The 12,409-nt window shown below is 44.8% G+C and overlaps 1 protein-coding gene across 1 annotated transcript in view; it reads right to left on the reverse strand.

Moving 5' to 3' along the window:
* The window catches only part of LOC142584733 (complement C2-like), a 279,859-nt gene that overhangs the window by 52,326 nt on the left and 215,124 nt on the right, over window positions 1-12,409 (reverse strand). The window contains exons 15-17 of the mRNA XM_075694959.1: window positions 10,098-10,215; window positions 3,927-4,100; window positions 1,689-1,889 (exon numbers count right to left, since the gene is read on the reverse strand). Of these exons, the coding sequence (XP_075551074.1) occupies window positions 1,689-1,889; window positions 3,927-4,100; window positions 10,098-10,215 (493 nt within the window). The remainder of the gene's footprint in view (window positions 1-1,688; window positions 1,890-3,926; window positions 4,101-10,097; window positions 10,216-12,409) is intronic.

The raw sequence follows: 12,409 nt of genomic DNA on the forward strand, positions 1-12,409 counted from the left end.
ACAACGACGGTCTTGCACGTGGCAGTTGCGTCGGCATTAGGCCGCTGCTGGTCACATAGAAGACGGAAACGCCGCGGCCTCAGCCCGGAACGGTAATATTCGTTGGTTGGTCGCTGATATGAGAAGTGGAAATGGTTGTGGCGATGGCAGTGACCATTCGTGACCAATTCGATGGCAAGCAAAGCTGATTGGTCGATCATCTGGACTTAGCCAATTGGTCCGCTGTCGATAACGTGGATGTTACCGCTGGCTAGGCGAAGGATAAGGCCCACCAGACAGGTGTGAAGTTGCAATATAACAAAAGAAAGAAATTTTGAAATTTTGCAGTTCTTCGCGGACTATTGCTTGAACATGTGGCCAAGCTGTCGGAACCACTGAAGCATGAAAAAAGTGTGGCAGGTGGCGTTGCTTCAATTTCATGCTGAATAATTCGTGCCACGTCTTCTGAAGTCCATGGTCGCTGTATTCTGCTGTCCTCGCATCAGGAAGTTCCAGCTTTGTGCTGTTAGTGGGCGAACTACGTTGCAAATGCGGCGGCTCCTTGCCTGCTCAAAGCGTGGGCACACCTTAACAATGTCGCCGACTGTCGCACAATTCTTACACATTAGCAAGTTGAAAGTATCGTTAGCGGTGCTCTTCAAGACATGATAAACCTTGTGCGACTCGCACTTGTCATTGCCAGCCTTGCAGCACAGAGGAAGCACGTTCTGAATCTAAGCAATGTATGATTCCGCGGACGTTTCTGCGCGAGTCGCTAGGACTTTCCTAGCGGCGTTCTTCCGCTACAATGGAAGGCTAAACATTTTCTTCAGCTTTTTTTACACGTTTCCCAGTGCGTAAGCTCATCTTCGTGGTTGTCAAACGACACCCTCGCCATGCCTTGCAAGTAGAACATCCGGTTGGCCAACATCACGGTTGCATCCCACCTGTTGCTTGTACTCACGCTCATACATGGTTATCCAATCTTCCACGTCGACGTTATCAGTGGCACAGAAAGTCTCTGGATCTTTCGGATACGCCAGGCCAACAGCTGGGGTTTCTGCCGGTGGCGTTGCCTCCCCCGTCATGAAAGTCAATACGTTGGCGACGACCGCTCCATGGCCTGTTGGGGCTACCCCACACCTCCATCAAAAATATACGGACCAGAAATAGTCAAGCGAATGTGTATTTACAGGTATTGACAATTGTAGCAACGCTGCATGCACAACATTGCTGCGTGAGCCCGCCGCACGCTCTTCACGCCAAATTGTCTTCTTTGTTTGTAGTCAAACAATGCCCAACTGCTCGAATCGACTTGAATGTTACGTAATGTCTAGAGTTCGGCTGACACCCATAAAATTTACTTATCTGTATCAAATAAAAATAGACATAAAAATCATCGCTGAAAATTCAGTCCTTGATGCCAAGAATGAAAAATAGCTTTAAATGCTTGTTGCTCTCATTTCTGAAACGCTGAATCCCCGACTCATTCAAATATAAATAAAGTGCTGCTAACATATATTTTTAAAGCAATATTCGCAATGCGCATTGCTGCTCATACCATCCATCTCATCTATAATACATGTATTCAATGACGGCCTAATTTTGTTAACGATATGAAGAAAAAGTTCTCCAACCTAAACGAAAAAATTGCAGTGCCAACTTAAGAAGGCATGAAGAATAATGCGAAGTTGCGAGGAAGAACTTACCTTCATTGGAAATTGAGCACATCATTATATCAGGGCGGTAGTTCCCAGTCTTGTTCCTGCAGTGTGTCTCACTACCAATAGTCATTTTCAGTTGCATCAAGTGTTCTGCGGACGCTTTGGCTTTGGAATCTTGCACTCCCCAGCCGACGGCAAAAGCAACTTTCCCAGGCTTGTAGAAGTCGGAATCTCTAAAGATGTTTTCTGCAAAATGAATATATTTAAATGAGGGTACACATGAGAAAATTAAAAGTAACCTCAGTAGCCATCAGCAAACATAGTATCGCCGAAATATGATGACCGTATTAAGCGTATGTGACAAATTTTACCGCTGGACATCATTACGTTTCATACGAATTCCCTTGCCGGAACTAAATTCTGAGAAGTGTAGACTTTTATATGTGGCCTGAATGTGCAGTGCGTGAGTACGGGTAATACTTCTAAATATAGTTGTGGTTTTCTTCGGAATGTTTTGCTACGAAATCTTTTTTTAAAGCATTGCAATTCATGTCGGAAGGCGCATAAAGGAGTTCTAAGAATTTTAAGCCTTCAAGAACACTTTTATTGAGCCGCACGGCCAAAAAGGGATAAGTTCGACCAGAAATATATACGATTTGTTGTACAGGCACGGAGCAGAATACATTTAGTTTCAGATCTAACGGCATCTTTTTGGCTTTCCCGAAGTTGATTATTACAGCTACTTTACCTTCTCAGGACTCACGAAGGACTGCTAAAGTTAAATAACACCAAGGCCTCGATGGGGGTCAAAGGTTTGTCTTAATCGGTTATAGCGACTTGTACAAGTTTCCGTATCTAATGGCTAAAAAAGGATGGCAAGTACCTCAAGTTCGGCACGTTGGTCAATTGTAATATGAACAACGTAACGGAAATGTAAAGTACAAGAAACGTATATCACTAATGCTGGACTTCAAATCTTCTCGTCTTTCTCTGCGTCATTTTTCGCGCTGTTTGTAGGTCCGTATATTAAAAAAACTGTGCACGGCCAAGTGTCAGACGAGGCGGAGCGCGAACATTCCCCGGGAATACGTCAAACTCGGCAGAGGTGACAAAGTCAACTATTCATTTATCGGCGTCCAGAAGAACAGCTTCGAGTTCCCTGAGAACAAAAGACAAGCTGCACGGTTCTATTAATACGTGTTTCCCGCCCTTCTTGGCATTATCATGTCAGACGGAACATGTTTTGGGTAAGACTTGGTACCTCTGCCACCGGTAGTAAGGCCATCTTGCAGATACCAAAATAATCAGGGACTGCCATCTATTTGCTACAATCGCATTGTTGTATCAAGCACAGGCTACAGGTTCTTAAAAGCATGTCTCTATGGACTCAATCCTCAGCACATGCTTCGTCAAAATTGTCTTTTCTCCTTTCCAGGGGCGTACATATTGTTGGATACAGTGGGTGCTCTAATTTTCCCAAATCCACTATTTGATAAAGGAAACTACCGTAGCAACATAATGTGCATCACTAATTCAGCAGATTACTCAACTTACATTAATTAAATATGAATGTTATGCATATCCAAGGCAGATTTATAATATAGAAGAAAACAATGCGATCTGTGCAGTTGTTGTTCTTTAGTTCTATACAACATGCAGCGTCAAGAAACACCAAATAGGTGTTTCTCAATGTGCGTACTGTTAGGGAATGAAAGCTGGGCTTCAAATTATTTCAAAGATGAGAGTGTAAGCATCCATACCGTATTCGACGATTCTGATAAGTGTCTTTTTTGTGCAGTGAGCGCTTTCCTTTCGCCGCAGGCGCAGTTGAAAGAGTCTCATCAGAACATAGGCAGATGAGAAAATTTGTTCTGAAGGCAAACATTTCTCATGTCCACTTCGTCTTCTTTCTATATTCCTCTTATGTCTACCAACATCTTTTAGTGTGTCAGCCACCCGTGCGCACCGATTGAATCAAGGAGTCGCTCAGGTAATTTGAAACCGCTACAGAGGGCTACGCTAAATTATTTCTCACGAAAATCACGATATATTGCCCTTCTTGCGAGACACAACGAATACAGTGTCTAAAAAGGGATTTCCCACCCATGCTTGTTGCAGCACGGCGGTGATACAGCTTATGTGTGACGAGCACGATCCAAAAAGGTGCACAATAAAGGAACTGTAATATATCTAATGCTCATTATGTGTGTTCTGTTTTTGCATCGCTGCACACAATTGCTCAGAGAGTTCATAAAGCACCGGTATTATAACTAAATCACTCACCTTTTCCAGGTGGTAGACAAATGGGCCGTATCTTGGGTTCGAATTTGATCTCATCTTTTAACTGCAGGAGGGCAATGTCGTTGTGGAACGTCGACCCATTATAATCCTCGTGTCGCACAATAGCCTCAACCACGAGCTCCTTCGCGGACGAAGAATTCTTTCTGTTGACGAGTCCTGTTGAGAAATGAAACAAAATTGTTTTTGTCTGGTACTGTATGCGCACATCTGAAGGAGAGTCATCTGCCGCAAAGCCAAAGATTACAAAAAACGACTTTTATTTTAATACACGTGGCAATACTCGGCGATATTCTTATCTAGTAGACATACTTTCTGTCACAATATCGATAATGGTAAGCTATACTTATTTTATGCAACCTGAATGTTCACCTTGCCTAACTCCGAAGCGCATTAGTTATCGTTGCCGGCTGCCCTATCGTCACTTGGCGTCGAAGCGGCACAAGGCAAGTCGAAACGTTGAATACTATACATCGGAAATCTTGGCGCAGGCGTTTCTAAAGCCGTCTGATGGGGTAGGATACATCAATTGGCAATAAACTTGGAAAGGGCAAACCGAGCTAAAGCGGCGAAATTTCGATGATGTAGATCTCGGCCCCGATGCAAGGCTTCCGCATTACTTCTTTTTGAAAGTATCTTAAATGGTATGATTGTAATGGGGGACAAGCGAGCAACGTTCGTTTCGCGTAAAGAAAGAATGCATGAATGTAAACAAGAAAAGAAGACAAAAATGACGTCAAATGAAAGGGAGGAACCTGAAGCGTGATGAAAGACGAAAAGAAAGAGAAAGGAGAAGGCAGATTAGCGGGCTTTGCTGATAAGGGCATGGACTGGTGCACACGCATTGTCAGCTGAGCTCTGGTGATGTGAACGGGATTCATCGAGTGCCGGGACCGGAAGGGGTACTTCTGGGAGTTCACCAGCGACAGCTCCCGCTTCTAAGCCCCGGCTACGGTGTCGTGGCTCCACGGCCTCAATCAAGCCCCGTGAAGCCGTAGGATACGGCTTAACGGCGCTTGACTAAGCCCCGGAGGTAACCTCCTGGCCATGTAATCGACCACGTCCTGTGTCACGTCGGTCAGGGATGGATTGCCGCCACTGTAGAAGCCAGACCTCTCAAGCGACCGCGACCGAGGCTGACGTCTGCGTCACGTCGGAGCTACAACGGCCGCGTATTGTGATACGTAGGACCGACTACCGCCATGCCGCAACGGTTAGACAGTTTTTGTTCTTTAGCATATTGGAACTGGGACACCATAGCTCGGGTGTCGGTTTGTTGTGGATGAGTAGCGAGCATATGGATTTCGCAATTATTCGTTGTAGTATTTCTTTATCGTTTATTGCTGACTCATTTTTGTGTTATGTTTTTCTGTCAGGTACGCCTTGTCTTCTGGCTGTTTCAAGAGCGCGTAAATTTGTGGCAGTTGTTAAGCGTGCCGCGATTTACTTCCGGCCCTGTCACGGATTTTGGTAACCTTGAGATGGACTGGGACGAATATTAGCTACTTATCGTGAGTCAAACGTTAGAGATAAACGGGCGACAGACTAATTGAGGATCAAACGAAACGTATCTATGCCACTTGATTAACAGAATGTGCTGCAGTTCAGAAAGAATATATGGAGAGGGAACAGCTCCAAGAGAAAGAGATAAACATGCTTTGACAAAAATTACATGCATAGAAAATGAAAGTGAGTAAGGGTGAGATAAAGATAGCCAGTAGGCGTATCGACGTAGCAGAGTAGCATGATAGAATAAAAACGACAGAAGGAGTTGACAGATTAGATAGCAGGCATGATGTCTTTAAGAGAAGCTCGTGACAAGGGAAGCGTTGCTGCAGAATGACCGGGATAAGACGACGAGTAACATTACGATCGATTTTTCGATACGAAGGTGAAAGAGACAAAAGTGGCTTTACCTCGGGACAAAGTGGGTTTATAATTGAGAACTGTTTCAGCGATCTCGCAGATCCAGAAAAGACGAGCAATGAGGACATAAAAGAAAGAACTCATCAGTTTAGACTATGTCTGCTAATAAAATATGTAAGGAAGTTCTCACATAGCATGTGGCAGTACCGCGCCACCGCAGGAGTAACTGTAAGAAAGGGAAGACCCGCGTCTACGTTATTGAGAAGGGCGAACACGAGAACGAAGTGCGAGCAAGAAGTTCTCTGTCCACATGCGGGCCGGTGTACCTGCTGCAAGAGTGGCTCAAAAGTGGACCACCTACAATACGTAGCAGCGCCGAGCGAGATAGATTTCACAGAAAACGCACACTAGGGGATGATAAACGCATGGGAGAAGACAAGATTGAAGCAGAGTTGGGATGACCATATTATAGGGAAACTGAAGAAGTCGCGAACGAGGTACCGCTCGGTGGCGTTGCACACAGTTCATTGCAGCACATCGAAGAACAGCGCAAAGATAAGTAGAATAATTTTTCAGCATCGAGATGTATATATACAGGTGTTCAGAGGAAGAGCAGCAGGTACATAGAAGCAGAATCCTCTCACCAAAGAATAAACGACTAAGGAAGAGCAATTTCAACTGCGAGAACTAGAACAACGCCTGTAGATACCGTAATCGTCCAAGACGTGCAACGCGTAAGAGGTGCAAGAAGATGCGCAGGAGGTTGAGAGCAAGATGGTGCAAGACGCGTGTGGCTGAGAAGATATGGTGATCAAGGGAAAAAATATGAAGCGGGAGTTAAATCAAATTCGTTAAATATGGTTCAGGAAAAGGGTAGGCGAAAAATGTGGTGGAGCTGAATTACTGGCACAATAAAAAGGAAGGTCACTTAGGGAACACATGCAGCAGTTGTCAGTCTTCAAGAACATGGTTAGAAAGTGTTTGAAGAGTGCTTACTTTTAATGCAGATATTAAATTCCGATAACTATGGTCTAGTGTGAAGCATTATATAGAGTGTAAAATGATTTTGTGAATCATGTCTAAATATTGTCCACTCTGGTGTAGATAAGACTTTAATATCATATATCAATTTAGGTTGTGCAATTTTTATGAGGTACTTCGGTGACAGAAAGTAGGTGGTCCATTCTGAATGCAATTTGTTGTAGATTGTGTAGTTACGGTTTGTCTGCAGGAAAGTAGTGTAAACGCTGTTAACTGCCCCCATTGTTGTAGGTGTGAACTATAGCGACAATGTCGGATGTAAAGCGAAACAAAATGATGTATAATTTTATGCTGCCGCGTAATGTCTTAAATTTGGTGCAAATATTTTATACCTTGTTGCAAGACAAGTGATTAGCAGCTTGTATTTAACAAGAAATGTCTCAGAAAGGGGGGCTACAAGATACGTTGCAAGCGACCCGCATGCTTCTCGTGAAAGCAAGATGAAGACGCTGTTTGAAAAAAAAGAAGGAATGTATGAATATAAAGGAGATAAGAAAAAAACAGAAGTCACCTGAAGAGAAGGAACGTGGATCAGAAGGAAAGAGCAAAAAAAAAAAGAAGAGCATGGAGAAGACAGATGAGCGGGGCATTGCTGACGTGCGCATGGACTGGTGCAGCCGCATCGCCAGCTGTGCTCCGGCGACGTCATCGGAATTAAGCGGGAACACGGACGGAGGGCAACGTCTGAGAGTTGGCCGGCAACAGCTCCAACTCCCGAGCCCGGTTCCGGTACTATGGCAGTGCTGCACTACCTTGGTTCAGCACCGTGAAGCCGTAACCTGCCACTGGCCAGTGCCACAGAGGCAACTGCCTGGTCACGTAAGCGACCAGCCGCATTACCGACTGCGACACGCCCTGTGCCACGTGGTTTACGGATGCCTCGGAGCCAATCTTGGGAGTTGCCGGTCAAGCGGTCGGAGTCACAACGGCCGCGTCTTTTGACACGTCGCACTGGCTATCGCCATGTCGTCACGGTTGGATAGTTTTGGTTCTTTAGCCTATTGTGAACTGAGACACTGCAACTACGGTGTTGATTTGTGGCGCATGGCTGGTGCACGCATAGGGATTTAGCGGGTGCATGTAGAGCTATTGGTTGTACTACTATTTGTGTATCGTTTTCTTTTGCTTACTTATTTTTGGGTAATACGTGTTTTTCCACGATGTACACGTTCTTTTTGTCTATTTGTAGAGTGCCTAAATTCGTGACAATGTTTTATTGCGATTAGCATTCTCAGGATTTTTGACACACTTCCCGTTCTCCATATATGGCCGTGCATGTCCCTCACCACTTTCCTGAATCGTCTTACTCGTTTTTTACCAAGCTCGTGCACAAATTTCTGTTGCAATCAAGGGAACCCTACTCAGACGGAGCTTCTCAGCCTGTATTACTACGTGATGTATTCCGCCAGCGTTAGAGAGGACTTTTGGTTACTTGGAGCACATACTCAATCAACATAGCATGCACGTACGACCGCATCGCATTTGCGCGAACGTGGGGGAGAAAAACAGAAAAATTGGTCACAGTTAACACTCAATGGCGTATTTTGTTATTTCGCTCTTGCAAATGAGGCAGTAATGTGTTCTTTTGCAAAGCATAAAGTAACGTGGATGACGATGTACGATAGGCAGCGCCTTTGCTTGCTCGCGGTGTGCTCCTGTAGCTTCCCGTTGATTGCCTCAAGATGTTGTCCGCAAGTATAGCTTGAGATAGCAGTCGTGTCTTCATCAACATCTTTGCCATCTATTGAGAATACGGTTTAGCCCGTATAGAGCACACATGTTAACCCAATGACAGCGTCATCATAAAAACGGGCCACATGTCAGCGGTCATGCTCTCATTGAAGCTGCCCGGCTGGACAAGGGACGCAGCGGCAACACTTCAAGTGACCACGCCCACCTCGGTCGGTGGGCCGCAACATATTGCCGCTGAACTGTGGTCACTGGAAGCCCCGGCAGCTGGAAGTACTGGAGTGCTGCAGGAGGAGCCGACAGACAAGACACGAAGTCACGACACAACGTTCAGCATGCAAGCCTTCGTGGATCAACACTCTGCTTAAAAGCCAGTAATACTTGCCTGAAGCCATTATTCAGTTCCTAGTATTACATTTTTTCGACCCACTTTCACAGCAGTACCTTAAGATTTCTATTTTCCTTTTGTAGTATGCAGTACCGATTTGAGCGTAATTAGTATGTCGTCACGCGCTTCTGTTATCTTCTTTGCTTTTATAAATCCGCGATTACCCTTTCCCGTCACTCAGTTGAAGTTTTCATTTTTTCTAATGCCTTGATTATTGGCGCTAATTAGCTCAGCTTTAGTCTTTGGACCTATTTGCTAAGCTCCATTAACATAAGATCGGCTCTTGTTGCTGTTTTATAGCAACAAGAGCCGAAAAAAAAGGGAACTGTCATAACATGACAGTTTCCTCTGCATTGCTGGCATTTAGTTATGTTTTCACAGAACTTTTTAGTGGAGTCAGCGCCAGTTTTTCAAACGATGGCCGTGGCGCAAATTTTGCCGCTTCCACGTGATGTCATATTGGTGAGAACACTTGGAGGGGGGGACTTCTGCTTCTATTTTGAGTGACGCAACTTCCGGTAGTCGGGTTATCCTTAGGGCAGCCGTTATCCATGCCTAGCAAAAAGTGCCACTTGATAGCAATGGCCAACATCAATACCAAAAACATTCGACTGAACTTCAGAGCAGCTGGTATGCTTTCACATGTATAACGCGGCCTTGATTCACCTATGAAAGACGGCGGGTAACCGATTGAGTGTGAGGCCAGCACCTACAACGCTTGCGAACTCTGTTACAGAATAACGCCTCTCCCTAAGATGGACACTCATGGTCTTGACGGCCGCAGCCGTATATATATATAAAGTGAGGACGCCCGCCCATGGTGGTGGGATATTGCTGAGCTTTTATATTAATGCGCTCGCTGCATGCCTCAGAAAGGCAACTTGAGCATATAAATCGAAGCACCTGTAGAAGCAGTGAAACATGCAAAAAATGCAGAGTGAATCAGAGTTCTGAGTGAACCACGAGGAACGTGGGAAACCGGTAGCTGTTATATGCCTTCACCGTGTTGGCACCACTCAAGGCCGACGTAGGTAAGAGGCGGACAAATAGAAGGATTTCTGAGGCGTAATATGGCGATACCAAATAAATAGTATTATGAACACCGAAGTTAAATGTACTCAATCACAATTCACATCGTAAAATTTGATATAAAAAGTAAAACGGTATCTCACCTGCACGTAGCCTCAAGTCCGTAGGCTGGTAAAGCTTTGTCTTGTCTTTATTATCGTGCAGGCAGTGGGCAGCTGTCAGGAGCCATTTCTTGGCTATAATGGTTGCTCCACAGGCAACCTGGTATTGAACAGCACCAATGCCATCTATTATATTGGCGTGACTCGTCACTAAAGTCCGCACATGGCAGAGAATATCTATGCGCGACGCATGTTTCGGGGCTATGTTGATAGACAGGCAAACATGTCTTTACATTAGGGCGAACAGAATTGAATTCCACATAGTTGCATTATTTGCTCAGCAGTACAACGCGCCTACCACTTTTCTTCTCAACTTAGGACACAGCGATTGATAAACTGTTTTGTTACAGAAGAGTAAAAAAGTATATAAGCTCACATATGTGTACTGGTAAATTTCTCGTTAAACTCCAAACTATATTCTGTACAAGCACTTCATGAACAGATGAAGCGCGCAAATCTTTCTAGTACTCATAGCCTGCTGTAAAGAGTTTCAGTGGAAATCATAAGTTGTCATTAGTGTGGAAAAATTTTCACTCAATTTCCCTAGCTCCTTCACCTGCTTCATGCTCCCAGGAAATTGTTGATTTTTAAGTACATTGCAGAGCCTTCCTGGGGCGTTTGTAAGTTGGGGGCGGTACACTATATACACACATAAAGGTCAAAATGGTTTAACATCCTAACACACAAAATGATTAGCGCAGTAAAATGAGATCGAACCCCCGAACGTCTTCACAAACACTATAGAGGAAATAGAGAAGCAATATCAAATAAAATAAAACAAAAGAATGCAACGAACAAAAATAGGAATAATAACTTGAAGGAAATATTGCTATTGAAATAAAAACAAGCGAAAAATTATCCCTTTCACGTAAAAAAAGAAAGTATAAGAAGGACATATAAAGAAAAGAAATATAGGAGAGGGGTACAGTGAGTACGTCGAATGCGATAGGTTAGGATTTAGATCATGGAGGTGTAAGTATTAAGGCGCGAAAAAAAAAAAAAAAAATATATATATATATATATATATATATATATATATATATATATATATATATACATACATACATACATACATACATACATATATTGTCACGTAGTAGTGACGGCGAAAAAGACAGCAAAACTGTGATTGACGAAACTGGCGTTTTATTGGGCGAACTGGTGCCCTCAAAAGTAGGTTACATTGCAAGACCAACGATAGCGGCGAACACACTTTGCGATCGTCGAAAATCTTATCAGCGGCTCCAGCGCGTCGGCTTTCTTACATAAGTGGTCGAATGATCCAGAGTAATCGCCGGTACTAGCGTGTCTTCCATAAAGTTCTACACCATTCGCGTCGCGCACACATGCAATCAGATTACACAAGGTTCGGTGACTAACAGCGGATGGAACCATCGATAACATTCCAGAAAGTTCCTACACATTGGAGGCATGTCCTGCGCTGTGCGATAACATTTGTAACGGTGAAACGTGGTCACCTGAGAAAGATAAACATGTACACGTGTCACTACCCATCTCTTATGAAGCATCGACCCGATGCTGCAAACGAACGAAAGTAATCAAACAAAAGCAAAACAAAAAACAAAAAGAATAACACCCGTAGCAAAGAAACAAGAAACTAAGGAAGTTGGTCAGCATGCGTAAAGCGGCCTAAAGGCGCCAATACACTCTGACGTAACGCGCGCGCGCTCGTCATGGCGACGTTACGTTGGCGAAAACACGACCCTCTACAGTCCGGCGGCATTCGGCGCGCTCGGACGTCGTCCGGCGCCGAATGCAACCGACTGCATTTCGCGCCGACCGCGCCCAGCAAGTTAGCGCCTAGCGCCATCTCTCGTCGAGGTAGAGATTCACTACTTGGCAGGCTGAGCCAGAACGAGATGGCCTCTTCGCATGAAACGTGCGGCTCCAGAACCGAAAGGTTTCTGGACGTCGTCCAGCAACACCCGTGTGTCTACGACACCAAAGGAATGGACTACTGGGATGCGGAGCGGGAAAACAACGCGCGGGAGCAGATACGCATGTACTCTGGCCTCTAAACAGGAGCGTCAATGCTACGCACGTGTGTGTATAGGTCTCCGGATATGCTATTCATTCAGCGCCTGTTTGTTTGTCTTGTTTTCCCTGTTTCAGTCGATGAGTGCCTGAAACTATGGAAGCGGCTGAGGGACCGCTATGCTCGTGAACTGAAAGCTGTTGAAGCGACGAAAAGGAGTGGCAGCGGCTACGTGTCTGTGTTATGTAGAGAGACCTGTTCCTCTTGCGACGCAGACCACGCGGCACACGGTCCGATT

This window comes from Dermacentor variabilis, chromosome 6 (assembly GCF_050947875.1).
Source record: "Dermacentor variabilis isolate Ectoservices chromosome 6, ASM5094787v1, whole genome shotgun sequence".
Taxonomy (NCBI): Eukaryota; Metazoa; Arthropoda; class Arachnida; order Ixodida; family Ixodidae; genus Dermacentor; species Dermacentor variabilis.